This window comes from Tympanuchus pallidicinctus, unplaced genomic scaffold (genome assembly GCF_026119805.1).
Source record: "Tympanuchus pallidicinctus isolate F22 unplaced genomic scaffold, pur_lepc_1.0 scaffold35, whole genome shotgun sequence".
NCBI classification, from domain to species: Eukaryota; Metazoa; Chordata; class Aves; order Galliformes; family Phasianidae; genus Tympanuchus; species Tympanuchus pallidicinctus.
In genome coordinates, this window is record NW_026294753.1 from 460,008 (window position 1) to 483,536 (window position 23,529).

At 53.6% G+C, this 23,529-nt stretch overlaps 1 protein-coding gene across 2 annotated transcripts; it reads right to left on the reverse strand.

The window, feature by feature from the left end:
* Window positions 1-26: 26 nt before the first annotated feature.
* Window positions 27-22,246, reverse strand: SDC3 (syndecan 3). 2 transcript variants are annotated; one of them, XM_052699076.1, is made up of 5 exons: window positions 22,108-22,246; window positions 7,217-7,334; window positions 6,203-6,798; window positions 4,475-4,745; window positions 27-4,196 (listed from the first exon to the last, which is right to left on the reverse strand). In XM_052699076.1, the coding sequence occupies exons 1-5, from the start codon at window positions 22,168-22,170 to the stop codon at window positions 4,030-4,032; spliced, it is 1,215 nt and encodes a 404-aa protein (XP_052555036.1). In that variant the 5' UTR covers window positions 22,171-22,246; the 3' UTR covers window positions 27-4,029. The 2 variants fall into 2 exon arrangements, with proteins under 2 accessions (XP_052555036.1, XP_052555035.1); XM_052699075.1 differs by lacking the exon at window positions 22,108-22,246 and adding an exon at window positions 21,541-21,860.
* Between the last annotated feature and the right edge of the window lie 1,283 nt (window positions 22,247-23,529).

Here is a 23,529-nt window from a genome sequence, read left to right on the forward strand (position 1 = left end):
TAATTTTTTGGACATATATCAGTGGATTTTCTTAAATTATTTTTTTTTCTTTTTTTCTTTTTAATTTATACAAGGATGTTTCATGTTTATTTACAGAAGGACCAATGGGTGGTGATTTATCCTGGTGGTGAGCACTCGCGAGAGACAAGCATGTGATTTTAAAAAGTTCTATCAAACTGCAATGGATACATTTATTTCTAAAGTCAGCATTTCTGTCAGTTTTGATTGTCAGCTGTACATTTATGACTTAGACCAGGGGGTGCTCAACACCCAGAGGGTCGCTGGTACCCCTGAGGTCTTTGGAAATGCAGTGATGGAGCTGTTTGCGAGGTGGGGGGGGATAAATCTGGGCATTGCATGGGCGTCTCCTAGGGTGAATTTTAAGAAAATAATAATAATAATAGTAAAAATTATATATATTTAAAAAAAAAAAAAGATCTGGTAACTCCAGACTGAGACTTCTCTATAGGGACGGAGTGTGGGTACGGCCGTGGAGCTGCAGGCACAGTACGTGGGGGGAAGCAGAGCCACGTGGGTTTGGGGGTCTCATCGTGGGTTTTGGGCTCTGTTTCAGCTCCAGCCATGGAAAGGGGCAGGAGGCAGCAGGGCTCCTTGCCTCAGCCTTGGGGAAGCTGGGGAGGCAGGACCAGCTCCTTGCTCCCATAGCCGTGGTGAAGGAAGGAGCCCCCAGCAGCCCTTCCCTGTTAGGCGCAGTTTGCATTGAAGCTGTGTACGCGTGCATGCGTTGCACACACACGTATATACATATATACATATATATTAATTACATACACATATATATACATACATACACACATGCCACAGACATCCCCACCGCCTTGAGTGAAAATTTCAGTTGTGAATTGTCAGCGTCGCTCTGGGAGCTGGCAGCACCCCATGGAAAGCTCCAAACCCAGATGTGGTTGTAACTACAAAGAGGAAAGGAGCACAAGAATCCATCAGTTTGCTCGGTGATGGGTTTGCTCCCATTATAGCCTCTGTGCTGGTGGCTCTTGGTAGAGGTCAGATAACTCTTGGGAGCAGGAGCCAAGGTTTGCATGGAGCGAAGAGGGGGGATTTTGCCACCCAATGGGCAAAATGGGGAGGGAATGGGAAATTTGTGTCAAGTCCTGCTGCTTATTCTTGAAAGGTCCGAAATGAAAGATTTCAGAGGAAAGGGGTGACCCAATCCCAGCCATGAAAAACCCAGCCTGGCTGAGTCTTGGCACTGGCTGATGCCAGCTGTGTCCCGTTGCTCTCCTAAAATACAGAGGCATGCACAGCAAAGGCTCTTCCATCAAAGACATGGGGAAGCAGAAGGAAAAGCCTTTCTACACCAATGGGGCTGCTCGCATCCTCAGAGCACCGTCGGTTTTTGTCCTTTCCCATGACACTGAACTGATGGCGTCTGCATTTCTTTGGAACTGAACCTTCCTCATGGTCAGCTCCATCCCACCCAGACTCATCTCCACCCCCAGAGGAGCCCTCCTTGTGACCACATCTCTGCAGTTTCTGAGCAACCATGTAGGAGAAGAGGATAACGAACGAAGCCTGGTCAATTCTAATTATGCATTTAATTGGCTTCACCTTCCTTTTGGCCTGTGATCTCCTGCTTTTAATGGCTGTATGAGGAAGATCTGCCCAGCTCCTCTCCCTGCTGCCAGCCTTCCTCACTTCTGGAACTGTCACGGATTTAAGTGCCAGGATTACAACTTAACACCAGCTGAGCGAACCGAGGTTAAGCTTGAGTGAATAAAAAATTGTATTATAGAAGTTCAGACTATTAGAGGGGAAAAAAATGGAATGAAGAAGATTAGGGAAGCAGCTAAGAAAAGCAGCATTTAAAAGATTAAGCTGGAAGGGTTGACTTTTTTTCCCTTAATGTAAGCTCAAAAGATTAAGTCCACGTTATTCCAAAAGACAGTGATTTTGGGTGGCCTGGATGCCTGCCATACCCAACTCGTGCTACCATGGAGGTTCCATTTCTGCCGTGCACCAACAGCCGGGGGCCTTTGGGAGCAGAAACACAAAGCCATTAAGCAGCTCTTTGAGCAGCTCGGAAGCGGCCCTTGGGGCCAACAGCAGCCTTCCTCAGCCACGTGGTCACCTTCAGAACATCCTCATCCTCATGATGACAGAATTCATAATGGCTGCATATATGCACACACGTACCCCAGCACCTTCAGCATCCCATTCAAGGCAGCCAGCAGAACAGCCTTCTCTGAACACAGAGAACAAAAACGACGTTTGTTTTGAGGCTGACATCTCTAAAATTGGGATTGTTACAGCTGGGCTGTGCTCCTTATGGTGCAATAAGACCATTAGTGAGCTCAGGGACCGAATGCTGATGTGCAAACCTCAGCTCTTCACAACCACCAGGCCCAGCTCAGCCGCTGTATGCAGTGCAACAGATTAACAGGGGTTTTGTTTCACATTATATGTATATTTATCAAACTCTATATGTATGTGGGTGTGTGTATATATATATATGTATATATATATTCACACATGCATTCAGACTCTCAAATTCCCAACACAAAAAGGAGCTCTGCCGTCTTGCAGCCTCCAGCAGGGTGATAAATCCCTGTATGCACTCATGTCCTGGAGGGGACAAAGTGTTACTGTGCCCATGCAGGTCAATTCGTGGTGCAACAAAGTTGGACAAAGTGATATTTGTGTTGTTCTCCTGTTTAAACTGCTCTAAGAGCAAAGCCAACATCTCCACAGGACACTGCTGAGATCGCAGCTACTGTTAAAACAAAGATCCTCAGCTGCACGGCAAGCAGTGCTTCAGCTAATTAAAAGCCAACTAATTGAAATATCTAATTGACTTTTCTGTGCAGGGAGCTCACTCCAAGATTCAGCCCTTCTCGAAGGCATGGTTGGGCTCTGCATGTTGGGGACAGACAGAAGGGAGAGCATTGCGTGGTTGACAACAGCTCCTGGGCTCTTTGCTTGTGGGCTGCCCTGAGCTGATCCCCACGGGAATTAAAATTCAACCAAAGGAATAGAAATGCTCAGCACTGGGGCTCACCAAAGCCATGCAGATGATCTACTCTGCTCCAAGACGCCCTCAAACAGCTCTGTGCTCCTGTCATTGGGTCCCCCTGCTTGACTCCTGTCATTTAGTGCCTCTTGTTTCTCCTTTCTTCCCTTGCTGAGCTCCAGGACATCACCCCAGCCAAACAAGTTTGCATTCCCACCCCATGCCAGCTCCCCACGAAGGGCCATTCCACACCATTTGAAAATCAGTGCTGCCAGAGGGGCTGCGCAAGCTGAGCTTTATTGGTCACAGTGAAAACCCAGCAAAAGCACAGGCCCTGCTCCACACCACGCCAACACCACATGGGTTCTAGGGACATCGGGTCTCTGGCTGTGCACAGCGATGCAGCAAAGGGTGCTGGTGGCCAGAGTGGATCCACATGAGGAACCCAAACACGGCTTGTTGGTGCTCCATGAATTCTCCAGATGGGAAGGCCGTGGTTTTGTTTGGTTTTGTTCCCTCATACCAAGAGCAAATCCCAGGGCACCAGGTATTCCAGCCCCTTGTGCTTTTTCAAGGTTCAAAGCATATCTGAGAGTTACATCCTCTTTTCAAACAGAAGCTAGGAGCAAAAAGGAATTCCCGCAAAGTAACCAGCTCCATTCAAAAAATAAAAATGAGGAAAAAAAAAAAATAGAGATAGAGAAAAAATAAGCCTCCTTTCTTTCCAATAGGAAAAAAAAAAAAAAAAAAAAAAAAAAAAAGAAGATAAATCCAAACCCTAGGGCTGGTACAAGGTGTCCGGATCCCAGAGTCCACCAGGAGGTGGGAAAAGCCCCGTGAGCTCCATCCGCCATCCGCAACGTGGCATCTCCTCGCGCCAAAGGTACGGTTTCTCCTTTTGTGTTTTTTTGTTTGTCTGGTTTTTTTTGCTTTTTAAATTCACAGTCTGATCCAAAAGAGAAGAGAGATAAAGAGACGGGATGGAGGAGAGGAGGGAGAGTTTGGAGCAGGAGCAGGGAGGTGAGGCATGCCAGGCTCTTGTCCTACGCGTAGAACTCCTCCTGCTTGTCCGGCTTCTGGTAGGTCACGTTGGCTTGTTTGGGTTCCTCCAATGTGTAGCTGCCCTCGTCCTTCTTCTTCATCCGGTAGATGAGCAGCATGACAAGGAAGGCAGCAAAGAGGGCTCCTACCACACCGCCGACGATCACAGCTGGAACAGAAAGCAGCAGAGCTGTCAGGAGGGAAATTGGGCTGGGTTCAGCTTGTTTCTTTGCTTTATGAGCTGAATTCATGCTTAAAACTGAATGTGAGGGTGGCCTCGTGCAATTTGTGTGATTCGAGGAGCTGCAACAGTGTGCTGGTTACTGTGAAGGATAGACAGGACCCATCTATTGGGACGGGTGAGGTTGTGTGCCCCAGCACCACCCCAGCACCTTGCTGAAGGCCAAGCCCTCCATCCTCCCACCAACCCATGTGCTCCTCTCTCACCTATCAACACTTCCTTCCTCTCCAGGATGTTCTTCTGGGGGAGCTGAGCAGCTGAGCTGCCCGACTCTATCGTGTTGTCGATGAGCCCCGGCTCCGCATTCTTGCCCAGCCCTGGTGCTGCTGGTGGTGTCACCACTGCCACCACCTCATTGCTCAGCTCAGGACGAGTTGTTTCCTCCTCCTCCTGGATCTCGAAGTCCCCGCTGGGGCCATTACTGGTTGGGACTTCCAGGTCACTACCGAGGACCGTCGTCAACTCCCCTGGCTCCACCTGGAGGAAAGGACAAGGTGGAGCAGGGAACAAGGACTTACAGGTGGTTCGTGTCTCCAGCAGCACCAGTGTGGCTGGAGGAAGGGCGTGTGATACCATGGTGGGGAACATGAGGGTTAACGTTGGAGTGTCCCTTCCCTGTGTCACCAAAGTGGATGGCTGTATTGCAGAGAGCAGTACAATCCCACATCGTGACTGTCACCTAAAAGCTAAGGTCTCTTTAGCCAAGCAGGACCATTCTGTCCAGTCCCCATCCAGGTGCTCTTGAAACACACAAGCTCCCACCTATGGCCTCGTATGGAGATCTAAGGAGGGTCCCATCACCCTGCTGTCCTCCAGCCCAATCCTCATCTATACATTGCCTCTTGCACATCCCCACACTCACAGCATCCTTGGGGACAAGTCCATCCTGACCTGCTTCCTCCCCCTGCTGCATGCTGAGCTGATCCCACAGAGCATCCCTAAGCAAAGCTCCCCCAGAACATCTCTTTTGTCGGACAAATGGCTCCCTCAGTCCATTACAAATGGGGATGAGCAATAAGCAGTTTGGGGATGAAACCAGGGCAGATGAGACGGAAACCTCTCCATGTCACAGAGCCCCTGGCACAGAGCACGGCTCACTGCTTCCACAAGCACGTGGATTTGTGACAGAGATTAATTGAAGGTCAGCAGGAGCCTGGAGCGCTATGCACATATATACATACCCGGAAAAGAGGGACTAGTTTAGACAAATCACTCCACCTTTCAGTCAAAGAGGTTTTCAAAAGGCCCCTTAGGGGCTCTGAATGAGAGACGGAGCAGTTGGATTAAATCCCTCACCCTAGAAGCCCGATGGGCTGCAAGTGCTCAAGTGGGAACTGCAGAGTGGTCGGGTCTGCCAGTTCCAGGCTGTGAGCCGGGCTGCAGGACAGTGAGCTCAGCAACTGAACCCAGGGGAAAGCCCATTTCTGCCCACAAACTGCCCTCCTATTGCTTGGGGAAGAAGCTCTGGGGCATTTGCATTATCAACCCCATCCCTGTGCTCTAGGTAGTGAAGGTGCTGGATAGTGAAGGTTCAGGTTGGATATTAGGAAGAATTTCTTCTCTGAAAGAGTGATGATGCATTGGAACAGGTTATCCAGAGAAGCGGTGGAGTCACAACTCCTGGAGATGCTGAAGAAGTGTGGAGATGTGGCACTGAGGGACATGGTTAGTAGGCATGGTGGGGATGGGTTGAGGTTGGACTTGGTGATCTAAGAGAGATTTTCCAACCATAATGATTCTATGATTCTGTGCCCCCACCCTTCCATCTCCCCTCTCCATCCCACAAAACATTCTGCTCTCTGCAGAGCTGGGAAGAACCCAACCTGAATGGCTGGCTCAGGATTCAGCCACTCTAAAAGCTCCTCATTGCCATCTAATGGCTTCACCCATAGTCCTGAGCCCTTCAGCAGGTGAGAAGGGCTCCTGCCTCCTACCTGGGGGGCTTCTGTGGGTGGCAGCGTGGTGGGACTGGAAGGCAAGGCAGTGCTTTTTTCCGTGGGTTCTGCAGTCCTGGAGGTGGTTGGCTTTGGCAGGGATCTCGGCTTGGCCGTGCTGGAGGGGACAAGCCGTGATGTGGTCACCTCTGTCGGCACACTGGTTTCGGGGATGGAGGTGGTGGGTGTCTCCAGGGTGGTGGCCTGAGTGGTGGCTGCCTTGGTGACAAAGGGAGGCAGGAACCTCTGGGTCGTGGTGGGCTTGGCGGTGGCCACGGTGGTGCTGATGGTGGTGGTGGTTGTGGTGGTGGTGGCAGCCGTGGTGGTGGTGGCTGTGGTGCTGGGAGAGTCACTGGCAGTGGGACTGGTGGTGGTTGTTTTCCAGCTGGGGATCACTGGTGTTTCTGTTATCTTGGGGATATACAAGACGCTGGTTGTTTGCTCAGGGGACGTGTCCTCCGTGGGGAACAGCTCAAAGGGAGTTGCCACGGGCTGCACCAAGGTGACAGGCAGCATGGCCACTGTGGTGGGCAGAGGGATGGATGTGTCCGCGGTGAGGCTGACTGCTGTCTCCAACCCCGACTCCTGCTCAAAATCTGGAAGAGTGAGAGAAGAGCAGAGGATGAAGTGGGCATTTTCCGGGACTGGCTGGCCATGTGGCCTCACACCCGAAAATCAGAAAGCACAGAGCAGTCGTGGGTTCAGCAGAAGACAAGGGATGCAGATTTTGAGGTATTAGCCAGAGCCCCTCTCTCAGGTCAACCTTTAAAACACCAGTACAGGCTGTTAGAAAAGGACTAATCCTGCCTGGTAGGGCCAGAGACCAAAGTGGGAAGTGGAAGCACTTGAGCCCAGACTTAGTACTGTTCCCTTTGCTTTTGGCTGTGAGGGAACAGGAGGGCTGCTGGGGAGATGGGCACAGAGCAATCCACTCCCCCCATCCCACAGCTTCAGTCCCACCAAACCCCACCCCATGACCCCATGCCTTCCCCTGGGAGCCCTGCAGCTACTCACAGCCTGAGCCGGAGCCCGAGTAGATGTCATCCAGTTCATCATCCCCGAAGGGATCATCGTCCCCGGAGCCCTCCAGGTCCACTGGCCTCTCATAGTTCTCATTGCGCCAGCGCTGAGCCTGCAGCCGAGAAAGGAGCTGCGTTAACCAACTGCAACGGGCACTGCAGGATGGGGTTAAATGGATGGGATGAGGAGAGCAACCAACAGAGCACCAAGGGAGGGGACTGCAGGCAGTGCTCTCCAGTCGAGCTGCTCCAAACCGCTTCCCCCCCCCAAATAATTCCCTGTGGCAAATCTTTAAGGCAAGGTGACATTCTGTGGAAAGTGCACATTGACTCTGATAACATTTCCTGAGGAAAGAGCCCTCTGGAAAAGGGAAAAAACTGAACTAATTGTTTTTGGAAAGTGTTAGAAAAAATCTTGTTTTAGTTCTCCAGCTATTGTTTGCTTTTAGACGATTTTCACGTGATTTCTGGCATTAATGCACGCTATCAGCTGCCACAACCCGCGAAGTGACAGTACGACACGACGTCAAACTTCAAATGTTCCGCTGCTCCATGGCGCTGCTAAAACTTGAAGGGCCCTCGCTCATAGCGCTCTTAAGCATCTTGTTTGCAGATCAAAGTGTCTCTTGTTTGTGTTGCAGGGAAACAGTTTGACACTTCATTACAACCCAAACAAGGAGGCTTTGATCTATAAGATAGCATCAGATGTTTCAAGATGTAAGAAGCCAGGTTGGTGCTCACACTTAAAGCGAAGGGGTGGAAGGGCCCCCTTTGCTATTATGGGATTGTACCTCTCTGTAACAGCTTTGGGTTTCTTTGTTTCTATTCCAGATTTAAATAGAAATGAGTTTTGAAATGTTAAAGTGGTTCAGTGCGGGACAAGCCTGCTGGTCAGGCTCCTGCTGCCTCCTCACCCCTCATTTCCCTCCTTGGAAATCAAGGTATACCAAGTTGGTGATAGCAAGATGAGCTCAAGAGATTTCATATTCATTGCGCTGATCTGTACAGCCTCGAGCTCCAGCTTCTGGTGAGGAGAGGGTAAAAAACCAGAAAAGAATGATAAACAAAGGATGAGTGCAAATGACATTGCTAAATGAATGATGTCTCAATTGCAAGGTCTGAGAGCTGGGAGAAGAAACATTTGGAGCTGCTTTCATTTGCCTTCTGAATCCTGTGCTTGTTGGGTATGGCATGGCCAGACTTTAAAGCCTTCCAAAGAAGACAGGGATGCCCAGAAACTTGCATCTGTCTTCTGTTAAAAGCCTGCTAAGAGACTAAGGCTGTCACTTAATCCTAGACCTTAGCAACTTTTTATGCTAATAGTACTGAGGCTCACCAGGAAACCAGGAGCCCATAACACAGCCGCACCCCAGCCCACTCCTTGGCCCTGCTGGGTAACCTGCTGAGCTCCCCAGAGGTCGTATTCTCTCTGCTTGACCTGCACAGCCTCTCTGTAATGGGAGCCACATGGCCCGGCTCTGCCGAGCTCATTTCTCTCTTAAATTGGAACCAGATGAGGCAGCTCCAGCCATCAGTTCCCAGTGCTTGGATGGGGAAATGAAAAATCAGGAGGACAGGCCCAGCATGTGCCCATCCACCCATCCATCCATCCATCCCACCATCCATCCATCCACCCATCCATCCATCCATCCATCCATCCATCCATCCATCCATCCATCCATCCATCCATCCATCCACCCATCCATCCATCCATCCACCCATCCATCCATCCCACCATCCATCCATCCCACCATCCATCCATCCACCCATCCATCCATCCCACCATCCATCCATCCACCCATCCATCCATCCCACCATCCATTCATCCCATCATCCATCCATCCATCCATCCATCCATCCATCCATCCATCCATCCATCCATCCATCCATCCACCCACCCATCCCATGGATGGAGTCTTGGCTGAGCCAGTGTGTGCCCTGGATGCATTTTGCCCAAAAGATGTTGGAGCACTGCAGAGATGTGAATGAGAACATGTAGTGTGTGCCTGCCCCATTGCAGAGAACAAAATTCAGCTGAGCAAGGGAGTAGATTCAATCAAAGCAACTTGGACAGTTCTCAGTGCAGTTTGCAAGCAGGGCTTGGTCCTGGTGGTCCCATGGTGATGAATCACAGGGAAAGTCCCAGAGATGATGGAGATTGGTGCACAAGGGCATCAATACCAAGCTACACAAAGAGCACCACAGCCGATTCCATCGCTCAGTGGGGCTGAGCCCAGTTAGACTCAGCAGTGATGGGGACTAATTACTCCTTTGCCTCAGGATGAGCTGCATATGTGCCATGCCAGGGCACGTGTCTTCCTGCTCCCAGTGGCAAAGGCAATGGCCAATTTACTTCCAGCTGCCTGAAACTCCCGTGGACACATGATGACACCGACCTACTGTCCCCTTGATGCCTCCACACTTGGCTTGGCAGGACTGGCTGGGAACCACAGCCAAGGGGCTGCAGCAGCAGAAATCACAGCCAAGTTCTGCACTAAGAGCCTTGGAAAGTGAGAGAGAGCTCAGGCCCTTTGGCCCAGCCCCATCAGAGCTGAGCCGGAGATTAGAGAGGCTTCAGTTCCTCTGTGCTGTCCATGTGCATCTATGTCCCAGCACAGCAGGTGCCCCATCCTTCCCTCTCCTCCCCCTTTTATCAAGATAGGTGACATCATTTTACAAAGAAAAAAAATGTACTGATTGGGAAGAGGGTCCCACTGAGATGCCCAGCACAGCAGCATGGGTTGTTTGCTGGGAAACCAAGGAACTAACGTGTCCTGCCACCTCCTGCACAGCCCTGCACATCTCTGGACACGTCCTGCTGCCAAACGTCTGCCTTGCACGCTGGGAGGAAGGGTGCCTTATAAATCCATCCTCAGCATCAGGGAGAGGCTGGCAAACCTCCCTAGGATGCTCTCAGGTCCTTCTCTGGTAGCCATCGGCATGGCAACGGTTGCCATGGAGACCGCCTCCTCCATGGCGACGCAGCATCCACTGAGTGTGCAGGCAATGGGAGATTTCCTTGGGCACACCCACCCCTAACAGCTCCGAAATTCCTTTCCCAATGAGGTCACAGGAAAAGGACATGGGGACCCCCCTTGGGAAACAGAATTCTGTGTGCCCCACTGGGACCCCACAGCCCAGGGAGCATGCCAAAGCCAGCAGCATTGGAAAGCTCAAATGGACACAACCCATGCATGCAGGTCAGCAATCTGTCCGTGGCTGAATGCCATTACCTCAACACGTTAAACTGAGAACAGACCACAGGAACAGTGTTGATCATTTCTATGATATTTTCCAGGGGATATTTTCAGTCTATCAGTCCTTGAGAGCACCTTTCTGGTGTTTTCTATATAAAACCTTAATAACTCATTCCAGCACATGATTTAGTGATACTATAAACAGTTGAAATAATATTAACTCGAACATAAAGTTGGAACGAAAACATTGTTTCTGAACCTTAAAGACTCCACAATTCTTTTCCCACTACGAAACTGCTGCATTTCCACGCTTTGATCCAAGGCTGAGTTAAAAATAAATGTGTCAGCAAGCTGCTCCTGACAGCAGGACTGATGGCAGCGACCGTGGAGGCTGCTTGAGCTGGAGGTGTCCATAGCAAAGCCAAGTAGGATGGCCAAAAGGCAGTGCTGGATTCTGGGGGTGCAGGATGCTGGTGGGAAATGCTCTTCCTGCACATGGGAAGGCTGCATCCTCACCGCCTCAATCCCAGACCAGTTACAGCTCTTAGAGTCATAGAATCATTCAGGTTGGAGAAGACCTCTAATTTCATCTGTCCACCTATCACCAATATTGCCCACTACACCAAGTCTCCAGGTACTGCATCCACACGTTTCTTAGCACATCTGTCTGCATTCTCCTCCTCCTCGGGATCACCTGCTTCCAGTATCATCTTTTATTCCCATGCTTCAGTGGATTACTGCCAGATCTTACCCCACAACATAATAAAATATCCCCAAGCCAGAGCTGGCATGAAAAATAGCAAACCTCCTGACATCAATTGTTGCTAACACCTCCTCTCCCAGCACACTCCGCTTTCTCCCTCCAGGGAGATGGTGGGGAAAAGACACAACAACAAACCCCCAAACACAGCACCACCTCCTGCTGCATGCAGAACACCCGCTGAAGAGGTACAAATGAGCCCAGTGAATGGGACTGCATCAGGCAGGTAAGAATGCTCCATAGGGATGGGGTCAATGTAAGTGCCAACACCTCCATGAATAGGGTCACCCTAAATGCCAACCACACGGCAGACAGGATCACCCCAAGTGCCAACCACCCAATGGATGGGGTCACCTCAGACACCAGCCATTCTGTGGATGGGTGGTTCTGCACCTCAGAGACAACCCAGCAGCTTAAACAAACCATGCAGGACTTCCCCACCCAGCCCAGAATTGATTTAATTTGCTCGGCTCCGTAATCCTATTGCAGCTTAATGTGCAAAACCGTCTTGAGCTTTTCTCACCTTCCACAAAGGAGCATTTCAGAGCTCGCTCTCCCAGCTGAGATTCAACCTTCCAAAGAGCTGGAAAATAGGACTTTATCTCTTTTCCCCCACTTCTTAGGTTGGAAAGAACCTTTATGATTATCCAGTTCCAATCCCTGCTATAGGCTGCTCCCCACCCCTCCCAGATCAGGTTGCCCAGGGCCACATCCAGTCTGGCCTTGGGCATATCTCCAGGGATGGGGCACCACACCTTGTTTAGCCGACCTGAATATTGGGTTGGGTGCTCCCAGGGGCATGCACTGATTCACTGCTGTGGTTTGGGAGATGTTGCAGTGGGGATGCAGTTGGATGGGAGGGTTAACTCCTGAAAAGCAAATACATGCATGCGTGCATTCATATGTGCTGGAGCACCTGAATTTGAGAAAGAGAAAAAAAGGCATTTCTTCTCCCTACTCCACACTGGGACTTAGGTGATATTTGCCTACCCTGAGCTCTATCTGTTGCAACTATTTGTTTGCAAATGCAATCAATCTGCTTCCAATAGCACCATTCAGCCGTGCTCCCCACTCTATCATAATTTTAGGCAACACAATGTGCAATAAAAAGTAATAGAAACGCAATTAAAGGGAAAGCAAAAGACATTCCCCTGCACGGAGCAGCTCAAGCATTTAGCAAAACTTTGCAGAAGTGAAGCGTGGAGCAGTGGGGACCACCCGAAATGCAGCCCCCAGGATCCCACTGTCTGCACACACCAAGAGAGCTCGGGTTTCCAGATGAAAGGAAAGCTCCCAAACCCATCCGAGCGTGGAGCCTTGATCCCAGCGCTGCCATCTCTGATTACTTTGCCCAGGAAGCTCCTCCAGCCCCGAGGGCTCATTTTACTGAGAAAATAAATGGGTGGGAGGGGTCAGGCCCTATACAAGAGCAAAGCTTCTGCCAATGGACAAAACCAACTAAAGCTCTGGCTGAGCCACCACCAGGAATGGGGGATTTTCAGCATTTTGGCACGCAATGGGAAATGTTTCAAGTTACCCATCCATGTGCATCTGACCTGGGCTGTAGGCACGTGCGTGCACACATGCACACACCAAGGGGTTATGTTGCTGGAAAGCACTGTTCAAATATTTATACAGCCTAAGCCTCATTGTTTCCTGCCCCCAGATGAAGTTCTTTTAATGAAATGTAACTAAACAAACCGTTTCCATTCTGCCCTTCCAACAATAATTATGGTTGATACGCTAAACAGGATGGCAGCTTTTCAATGCTGTGCTGGAGAGATGGAGCACAGCATCCTCAAGGCAACATTTCCTAGCACAGCCCCAGCCCTGAACCTCTGGGAGAGGCTTTACGTGTTGGCTCTGCACCATCAGAGCAGTTCACCCAGCTGAGATGCTCATGAGGCTGAGATGGCGTTGCTTATGGATATTCCTGGGGAGCAGTGCAGTTTCCATTATCCATCTCCACCATCCATGGTCACAGCAGCACCCAAGCAGCACTCAGTTCCTGAGAGATACCTCTGAGAAGAGGCATGGCCTTCCCCAACTCACTGATCTCCAGACAGAAAGGGAAAGGAAACTGAGGCAAACCTGCAGCCAACTGGGAGCACATCCTCATTGCACACAGCCTGTGCTCGTGGGACGAAAAGTCACAAACTGGGTGTGTTGGTGCAACAGAGCCCAAAATGGGAGGAAAAAAGCACCAAGAAAACCAAGCAACCAACCTACAGACAGACCTTCAGCTCATGCTGTTGGGGTTCCTTGTGGGTGGGGTGCTCAGACCCCATGGGTTTGCACCACACACCTGTAGATCTTGAATCCCTTTGGTGCTGCTCTCATCCTCCCTGGGGCTTCTTGGAAAGCAAACGTGGGAGCACCCCGTGCTCACAGCCGTGGGCAGTTCAGCGAGGGACAGAGTGGGATTAAGGCTGGAGCAGGGGATTACCCGCAGCTCCTGGCAGATTGTGCGTGCCATGGGGGAGGGCACAAAGCCCCAGCCCTGTGCATTTGGTGGGTTTTATGGTGTAATAAATGGAGGATTTACCTGGGAAGGCTTTGCTGAAATTATACCAAAGGCACGCATGTGAGCAACAGACATCCCCAGGCATCAGGCTGTGCACCCCAAAGCACAGCTCAGCGCCCATGCAGGATCACAGCACACAGTCCAGGCTTTGTGGTTCTCCCAGCTCCCCTTTCTGCTTGCTTCCATAAAAATGCACAAGGACACACACTCATAGATAAAGGCGCTATTTTTGGCACCTTACATCATTAACCTCTGGGATTTGTTGCAGCTCATGGCATCCCCAGGGACGCGTTGCAGGAGGGTGCAGAAAACACAGGGATGGGGGAAGCACACTTGCAGAATTAAAACGAGGTTGTGGTTGGACTTGGTACAGTTTGGCTCAACACCAGGGAATGAACGAGTTCCCTTCCTCCCATACATGCTGGCTTTGCAGCGTGATGGGGATGCTACAGAAAATGTTTGGATGCTCAAAGGATGCTCGTCGTGCCCACTGCCAGAGCAGGGGTGTCCACAGGGCTCACAGTGGGGATGGAGCAGAGAGGTGGTATGGATGATTTCCTAACAAATTCCCTGGAAATTAGTGCAATCAGAGCAATCAACCCAAGGTTGGACCAGGATCAGCTGCGTGCTGACCCTATCTGGCCCTCAGCATCTCCAGCCTCCTGCATCCCTCCTATCCCAGCACATCCCAACGTTCCTGGCCAGCCCATTGCTCTGACATGAATTTTTCCAGTTGTAGGAGCAAGGACTCCATGGCCAGACTTTACCTGGAGAGGAAAAACATGCTGTGATCCCCTTCCCAGACTGCTCTCCCCACTCCCAAAAAATGATGTCTTTCGATGCTGGCATCCATCATCATCCATTAGTCCAGCCTTGTCCTCATTAGGGCAATGGTGACAAGGCAGCCCCTGGGTGACCTGCCTGGTGTCACACAGGAGTCCCCCAGAACCCAATGCCAAGACTCCAAACCACTCATTTCACACCCAGACCACACCACCTCCCTCTCCCCCTCATGCCTGTGCCTTTATCTCCCTTAAGCCGATTGCTGCTGCAGCTCAGGCTCGAGCCTCCCCACAGTGAACCTCCGGTGCCCGCTGGCCCCCAGGTGATGTGGGTGTTGCTGGCAGTCCCAGCCTGGTGGCATTACAGGGATTTACAGCCTGAAACACATCAATGTGCCAGCCCGGAGCATCCATCTAGGGATCTCCACTGGGAGGTGCCCCCATTCTCCATTTCATTCCCAGATGCAGCACACAGGTCTGAGCTGAAGCTTCATTAAACACGGGTGAGAGATGCCCAGAGGATGTTCTCTCTGTTCCCATCAGCACCAATGTGCCCAACCCAAGTAGTGGCACCCGTCCTGCCACGCCATCCCTGCCGTCCCTGTCTCCAGCGTGGGATGTGGTGAGGCAGGCAGCAGATGGCTCAGGAGCCTAATCCTGCCCAGCACGGACAAGGAGAGGTCCAGGACCTCATCTCCCAGAGGGGAAAACCACAGGGGGCAGGGAGATCCCAAGCAGAGGGATGGCACCGAGACACAAGCCAGCAGGAGCCCTAATCTGAGGAAGAAGGGCATGGAGTGAATCCTCTCCCAGGGCAACAATGCAAGAAAAAAAAGCCACGGGGAAGTTTCCTGAGGGTGTATGTCTCCTTATGGGGGATTTGGGGTGATGCACAATGCGCTGCCACGTGCTGCACTGCGCCGGTCCTAACGCGGAGATGCGGGCGGAGAGCATCCGCGTGGCCGACATCCCATAACCCCACCGCGGGGCCGGGAGCGAGCCGAGGGCCCCGAGGCCAGCTCAGAGCAGAGGGGTGGGGGCAGGCAGCCAGCAGCCCACCCGTCCCCGTGCTGCGGTGTTCCACCGCCTCACACCCTCTTCCTTTTCCCAGGACGGAGCGCGGAGCACAATGAGCGATTGTTCGCTGGCGCCGCCGGGGAGACCGAAATGACCTCAGCACTGCCGGCAGGAGGAGAATCTGGGTGGAAACGTGCACAGGGGACGGGGAAACACAGCCCTGGGGCTGCGCGGTGCGGCGTTCTACCCTGAGTTCTACCCCGAGAGGGGCCGCAATGCTTGTGGGGTCGGCGCACGCTGTGTGGAAACCACAGCAGAACTGAAACCACGAACGGCCACAATGAGAGGTTGTGGGATTTAAAATATAGACATGTATATTATGCATTTATTTTTTTTTTAATGTCATTTCATTTTCTGGTCATGGCTGCAATCAGGAAAGCAATTGGAAAGCGATCAGGAGGTGGTGGGAGGAAGGAGATGGGCTGGGCTGGGGGCAGGCGGCCGTTTGCTGGTGATAAAGTCCTCCAGCATGGGGTGACAGAGCCAGGGCTGGTGTGCAGGGTGCTCTGCTCTGAGCCCCAATCCTTTCACAGCCACAGGCCCCAAAAGCAAAGTGGGAATTGCCATTAATGTGTATTTCCATGAACACGTGGTGAAGAGGAGAAAATCTTTGTCCACCCCAATGTTGGTGGCTTTTAAAGTCATTCCTGAGGTTCCTGAGGGAGAGCAGCGCTGTCACAACCGCCCCACACCTCATCCCAGAGCTGTCGCAGCTCAGTAGGAGCCCTGCTGCCCCTCTCGTGCTGAGCCACATCTAATGAACCTCCTAATAATGATTAATCAGGACTCCATCAAAGCTCGCCATGTGCAGCTTTGCCACTGAGAGATTAACGCAGAATCCCCCACCCAGACTGCAGCTCCCCCAAACGCTGCTGGACAACGAGGAGGGCCCTTTTCCCAACAGCCCTTCTTACAGCGTTTAATTAGCAATAATTCATCCAGGGCAGCGCTTTGCTGACTGCTGTCCTGAGCTGCAGACCACGGCATTCAAAAGCTGCATTGGAAGGAGCTGCTGCCCTCCTTCCTCTGAGTTGTCATGGAAATGATGATGGATGGGGAGGAAGATACTGCACTTGCCAAAACCAAACCTGCTCACAGCCCCTTCTGCAGGTTTCCAAGGGACCCCGGACCACTCAGGATGGATGGGGATGACCCTGCGTTGGTTTAAAGGGGCCCCACAGGATGGGGAAGCAACATTTCCAGGGACGGGGATGCAGAGGTGCCTCAGTCTGCCCCGACACGCTGTCACTAGGAGGAAGGAAACCCCATAGGAGAAAAGCACTGACGCCGATGCCCGGTGCAGGCAGGGATGCTCAGCACACCTGGGGCAGCGAGGCGAGATGCCCAGCCCCATAAATTACCCAACTGACATATGTAGGACAACGCCTGCAATGCCAGCGTGCCCACGACCTACTTTTGGAATTTACATCCATGAAGCCACGTGTAGGGGTGGCGCTCAGCTCCCGTGCCATGGGCAGCTCCCCTTCCTGGCACATCCCGCGTTACTCATAGGGAGCGACTCAGAGCTCCATCAGCTCGGTTACAGTCCCTGAAAGCAGGCGAGAAACAAACAGCAGATGCAAGAGGAGGCATCCCTCATTTGATGCCTCTTTTCTCCATTCGAAGCAGTTTCTGTAGTGCCCAACTGCTGAGAACACAGCAGGATGACACAAGAGGAAAGAGAAGCGTGCTCTCTGGCTTTCCTCTGTCATGACCAGAGAGGGCAGAGAAGGGGGTGGGGGGGCGAGAAAGAGAAATCTATTTTTTCTGCAAGAGGGTGGTCGGGACATTGCCAAAAGGGCCAGCATCCCCCAGGGGATGAGCATCCCAACGTGGGGTTGGGTACCAGCATCCTTGCAGGATGATAGGCACAGCATCTCCATAAGGTGATGGGGATCCCAACCCCACGTAGGGATGCCATACCCATGAGAGCTGGACACAGCACCCCCGGTGCAGGCTGCTGCTGAGTCACAGCCCCCCGTGCTCACTCCAACCAACACCCCAGCATCCCCCACATCTGCAGCCCCTCACAGCCCAGGAGCTGTCAGGGCAGGAGGGAAACGGAGGCAGAGCGATGCCAGGAGTGGGTGAGCACAAAGCCAGGCAGTGAGATGCTGAGGGAGCAGCCCCAGAGCTTCACCCACCCCTCGCACTGCCCTAGGGAGGAGACGTTTCTGCCCAGTGAGCTGGGCCTGGACGTCACCCTGTTCTGTAGGACAGGAGGCTGCAGCCCCAGCAGAGGATGAGAAATGCTTGGAAAAGAGCTGAGCTGTACGCTGGAATTACACACAAACCCTGTGTTTGGGCCTTTTTTTGATCCCCCTCTAATTGCTCCTGCTATTTTAACTGAGACAGACATTTCCTTGGTGATTTTCGAGGGCTATAAATGTTTTATGCCCCTGGCACGGCTGATGGGTTCCCTTCAGCTCCTTCCTCTATGGCACTGAGTGCCTTCACCTCCCTCCTCCTCCTCCTGGAAATCAAAGCACCCCTGGGGGTGCTCCACACCAGGACCTGGGGAGCACCCACCTCTGCACGAGCATCTCTGGGGCGTGAGGGTGGCAGCTTTAAGGGCAACAGCGCAGGGATATTCGGGATTCCTTCTGCAGGGTCCTGTATGTGGCCTTAAAAGCCTGAGACGGATGCTTGGAGAGCAGGAATAAAAATGTTTAGCCCTGAATTGAAGGTAAAGAGGGGGGGAGGGACTGACTGAATTGCCCCAATTACAGCTCCAAACTTAATGATTCTACAGTACTCAGCACTCAAGCCATTGCCCCACTGATGGCTGCACGGGGAATGGTCCCCAACCAGGGCAGTGCTGGGGACACCTCCATCCACTGGGACAATGCAGTGCATGGGGACACCCCAATGGCTGGCCTGCTTGCGCCTCTGCAGCCCCACTCCACAGCCTAATTGAGGCCTGCTGGGCTGCTAACTATCCAAACCTGCTGTCTGCTGATAAATGGGGAGAAACAGCTCCTTTTCGTGCCAGAATAAAACAAAGCAAGCAATTACATGGGCTGGGCTGAGAGCAGAGGCAGCCGGGTGGCACAGTGCAAGTCTCAGCATCTCCAGCACACGTGGTCCTCAGTGGGATGCTGACGTCCTGTGACCTTTGGCAGTGAAGTGGGGCTAATTAGAGCCTAATTAGCACTCATGGATACAAATGGAGGGGGTTCTTCATGCCACAGCCCCTTGACAGCCATACTAGGGACGAGGAGGAACATCTCCCCCACTACCCCAACCAGGAGAGGGAGAGGAGGAGGAAGCAGCAACACCAGTGGCAGCTGTGGGGCCACTGCACGACACACAGGCATTCCCCAAAGCCCCAGACGGCTCCGAGTGGGCAGGGAAGAAAGTGCCCCACCATCAACCCAGTGCCAACACATCCTCCAAAGCCATCCGACCCAGCTCAGGTCCCTCTGCTGTACGGCCCAGCTTGCTGCAACTCCAAAAAAGGGAACCCCGCTCTCTGCCAGACCCAGCTGAAAGCGCAGCCAGAGCTGCACAGAATCACCCCATTTCATCAACAAATACCTGGCAGCTCTGCCTTTTTCCATTGGGACGGGGCCAGGGCTTCAGAGCGGGCCGAGCGCCGTCCTCCCTCCCCCCAAACTGTCACCTCTGGTGTCACCGCAGCCCCGTCCTCTCACCATTCCTTTGGCAAACGCACGGGCAGCACGAGAGGGAGAAGGAAAATTAAAGGCTGCGTGGTGCCAAAAAGCCTCCAAAAGAAGGGAGAAAAAAGAAAGTCATAAATTTCTCAACTTAAAAAAAAAAAACAACACAGATTTTATGTAGAAGTCCATATTTGACCACAACTCCCACTCTCTTTTCCCCAAAAATCGCAGCTCTTGGGTGTATTCCTGGTGTATCCAAGGGATGCTCGTGTCGGCAAACAGCGTGCAGGGGCAGCACGTCCCTCTCAGCACTTTGCAGCAGTTATTCCACCCGACCAATGCTGCTCATGGAACAGCTCTGCCTCCCCCCCTCCTCTTCCTCCTCCAGAAAACAGCATTTTTTGGCTCATAAACTCTCTCGCCAGCAAGTTCCGCTCAGCACTGCCCCAACCCTGGGAGGCAAAACTGCACTGGGGCCACACGCCCCGAGCATCCTTCTGCAAACGGAGCATTTCCCCCCATTTCTCAGCAGTGCAACCTTCGCTTCTCCAGGAAAGAAGCGGCAGCCCTGAGATCTCCACTGTTATTTTTATCCGAAAACGAGCACTTTGAGCAGCAGCCAAGCTGTGGGGAGGGAGGGAGGGAGATGTTTCACATTGTGGGGATGTAAACACGGCCCAACTTCCCAGCTCAGGGCTCACATCGTGATGCTGAACGTGGGCAGGGAGGCACTGGGTGGCATTGCCATGGGGTAACACTGCTCACCCCAACTGATGCTGTCCTCCTGCTCCACGCGTTCCCCAAAAGCGCATCCCTGTGCCCCCCCCACTCAGACCCATTTCTTCCCAAATCCAAACCCAAACTCGGTGCTCAGAGCGGTGACCCCCTGCTGCTGCCCTTTCTGCCCTTTGCCCAGCGCAGCCCCAACCCCTCAGATCCCATCCCACCCCACAAAAGGCTTTTGCCCCTCTCGGCTTTGCACGAGGAGCTCGGCATAAATGTCACATTAATTAACTGAGGGAGATCTCTGCACGGCCACAAAAAGCCCTCTGTTCCGCCCTGCTCCCTGCCTCCCACCTCTGCTTTCCCTGCAGATGCCAACATGCAGAAGCCGTTCAAATCCCCTCCTCCCCCCCAAGAGTCAAGCTGAGACCTCACACGCTCACTGCGTGCCACGCCATTCAGATCTCTGCAGACCTCACAAAGGGAAAATCCCACAGCACCGGGCTGGCAGCCCCAGCACAGAGCCACCCCACACTCCGTGGTCGGGACCCCATCACTGACCCAGGGTGGAAGCTCATCCCCTTCCCTGCCCTCCTTCCATCTTCCATCTTCCCTTCTCCCCGGCTCCCAGAACCACTTTTGGATTCTCAGGTGCCTTTATGGGGTTGAGCTCATTCCCCGCTCCATAAGCCCAGCAAAGGGTTCCAGACCTCAACCTCAGCCCAAAGCAATGCTGTAAGGAGGGGGTGGGCAGGGATGGCCCAGGAGTTCTCAGCGCTGCCTTCCTCAGCCCCAGTCACATCAGCGGGGGGATCCAACATTGGTGCAGTGTCACCACGTCCCCATGCATGAGGCGGTGGGGGGTCCCCAGTCCTTATCGCACCCCTCTGAAGCCGTCACACACGGGGCTGTTTCCAGGCATTGCCCTCACCCTGCAGCCTCCAAGAAGAGGAGAAAAGCGGAGACTTTGTCCAACACAACCGAACAACATAGCAGTGATGGCAAAGAGCAGCAGAGCGAGACCTCGCGTCCCTCCTGGTCCCCAGTGAACCCCCAATGAACCCCACAGACCGTTATCCCAATCCTCACATTCACTTCCCCTCAGCCCTCCTGTCTCTGCTCCTCAGCAAACGGCTGCGTTACCACCCACCAACTAAAGATCCCCAGATGGAGAAGAAAGAGAAATGAAGGGCTTCAAGTGGTCCCAACAAGGAGGGATGGAGCGAGCTGCTCCCCATCCGCCCCAAACGAATGGCAAAAATGCAACATTCAGCTGAATAAAGGCTGCTGGCTGCATCACCCACAGCGTGCACAGGGCTGGGCTGCTCGCACATCGCACACCTCAGGGTGCTTTCAGTGAGAGCTCAGCAGCCCCCTCAGAAACAGGCACTTTGAATCTGCTGCTCTGGAGAGATGCAGCCACCACTGTGAGAGCCACGCGGAGCATCTGCAGCCCCGGAGCATCTCTGTGCTCAGAGCACTCCTGGAGCATCACCAAGGCTGGAGCATCACCAAAGCATCTCCAAACCCGGAGCATTCCCGGAGCATCCCTGGAGCATCTCCAAACCCATCTGGAGCATCCCTGATCCTGGAGCATCACCAACGCATCTCCAACCCTGGAGCTTCCCAAACCCACCAAAGCATCCGAACCTTGGAGCATCCCCAGCAGTTGGGCTGCAGGAAGGGAGGTACCAGAAAAGAGAAACCCCATAGGAGTGAGGCAAGCTCGGCGCTATTAAATCCAGCAGGTTGCACACTGGCGGGCAGCCAGAAATGGGGACTTTTTCCTCTAAAAGGGGAAGGGGACGGGAAGGGGAAGGGAAGAGAAAGGAAGGGAAGGGAAGGGAAAGGGAAGGGAGTGGAAGGGAGTGGAAGGGAAGGGGAAGGGGCTTCCCACGCTGATGCTCCGCTGAGCCGAGCACAGTGAGAGCCGCGTGCGGGAGCCGCCGCACGCAGCACCGCCCCAGGACCCGCTCCATCCCGTGCCGGACCCGACGCCCAAATCTTCCCCTGCCAAAAGCGCCCCCGGGGCGGCCAACACCCCAACCCCGCCGGCTTCTCCCGAAGGCGTTTCCCCGTGACCTTCAAACGCCATTCCCCGCAGCCTCGACCCCCCCCCCCCCCCCCGGAGGCCCCCAGCCGCCGCTCGCTGCCGACCCCCACCCACCCCCGGCGCCGCACCCCGCCGTGGCCCCGCACTCACCAGCGCTGCGCGGGCGCTGAGCAGCAGCAGCAGCACCGCGAGGCCCCGCAGCTCCGCGGGCATCTTCGTGCCGCAAGGACGGCTCAGCAGCTCGCGGGGGCGGGGAACGGCCTTTGTTGCCGCCGCCCTCCCCGTCCCCTCCCCGCACCGCCGCCCCGCTGGAAGCGCCCGGCCCCGCTTCCCCGCTCCGCCCGTGTGCGGAAACCGCCCCGCCCCGCAACGGCCCCGCACACCGCTGTGATGTGATCGGAGCTGGGGGGAGAAGGGGGGTGGAGGGGGGGTGTGGGGGGGGATCAGGGGGTGTCGGACTGGGGTTACCCCGGGGGTGGGAGGGAGAGTGAGGGGCGATGGGGACGATGCGGGGCTACGGGGGAAGGAAGCCGGGGGTTGGGAGGGGAGGAGTGGGGAAGATCGGGTAATCGGATGTAGGGGAGAATGGGAGGATCCAGGGGTAGATAGAAGGGAATAGACTTCAGGGAGGGACTTCGGGGCAGTTAGGAGGGTATCCAGGAGTAGATAGTGGGCTTGGAGGCTGATAGGGAAGGATGCAGGGGGAAATGGAGTGGTATCGGGGGTAGATGAAGGCGATGGGGCATTTAGAGGAGTGGCCAACAGTAGTTAGGGGGCAAGGGAGTAGATAGAGAGGATATAGGGGAGTAGATTAGGGGAGTACCCAGGGGTAGTTAGAGGGGATATGGGAGAAATAGGGAGCATCCAGGAGTAGATGTGGGGGCATGGGGATGACCAGGTGTACCCAGGAGTAGGCAGGGTACCCAGGGCTATGGGAATAGGTGGGGATACCCAGAGGTAGTTAGAGGGGCATGAGGGAAGATAGGGGGTAGTCAGGGGTAGTAGGGGATCATGCGGGCAAATGGGGAGGGTACAAAGGTAGATAGGGGTTACCTCAGCATAGATGAAGGCATGGAGACAGATAGAGAAGGATGAATGGGTAGATAGAGGAGCACCCAGGGGTAAACAGGGGGGCAAGGGGACAGGTGGGGGAACCTAGGGTAGATAGCAGGGCATGGAGAAGTACCCAGGAGTAAGCAGATGGGGGGAACCTAGGGGTACAAAGGGGAGGGGGGGGGCATGGAAAAGCCGGGGGGTAGGGGGGGGAAAGATAGGGAGGGATCTGGAGCAGATTGCTGGGACCCAGGGGCAGATGGAGGGATCCAAGGGTAGAGAGAACAGCACCGGGCAGACAGGGGGCTGGGCTAAGTGGGACAGAGGAAGCAGGGATGAATGGGGAGGGATAAATGAGGGGGACTCAGGGGTGGATGCAGTTATGCAGAGGTGATGGGGAGATCAGCAGATAGGGGGACACGCGGCAGGTGGAAGAGGAGTTCAGGGACAGATCCTGTGGCAGATGGAGGAAAACGAGGGGCAGATGGCGAAGGGACCTGGGGCAAATGAAGGAGGGGA

Bases quoted from the DNA above. Each gene is read 5' to 3' on its own strand.
- SDC3 (XM_052699075.1), bottom strand. From the start codon at position 21,615: ATGGGGTTTCTCTTTTCTGGTACCTCCCTTCCTGCAGCCCAACTGCTG. The intron at 7,335-21,540 runs GTGGGTTTGGGA...TCTCGGCTGCAG, and splicing joins TCCAAGGTTCGGATGCTTTG to GCTCAGCGCTGGCGCAATGA. The intron at 4,746-6,202 runs GTAGGAGGCAGG...CCTTTCCTCCAG, and splicing joins CACCCACAGAAGCCCCCCAG to GTGGAGCCAGGGGAGTTGAC.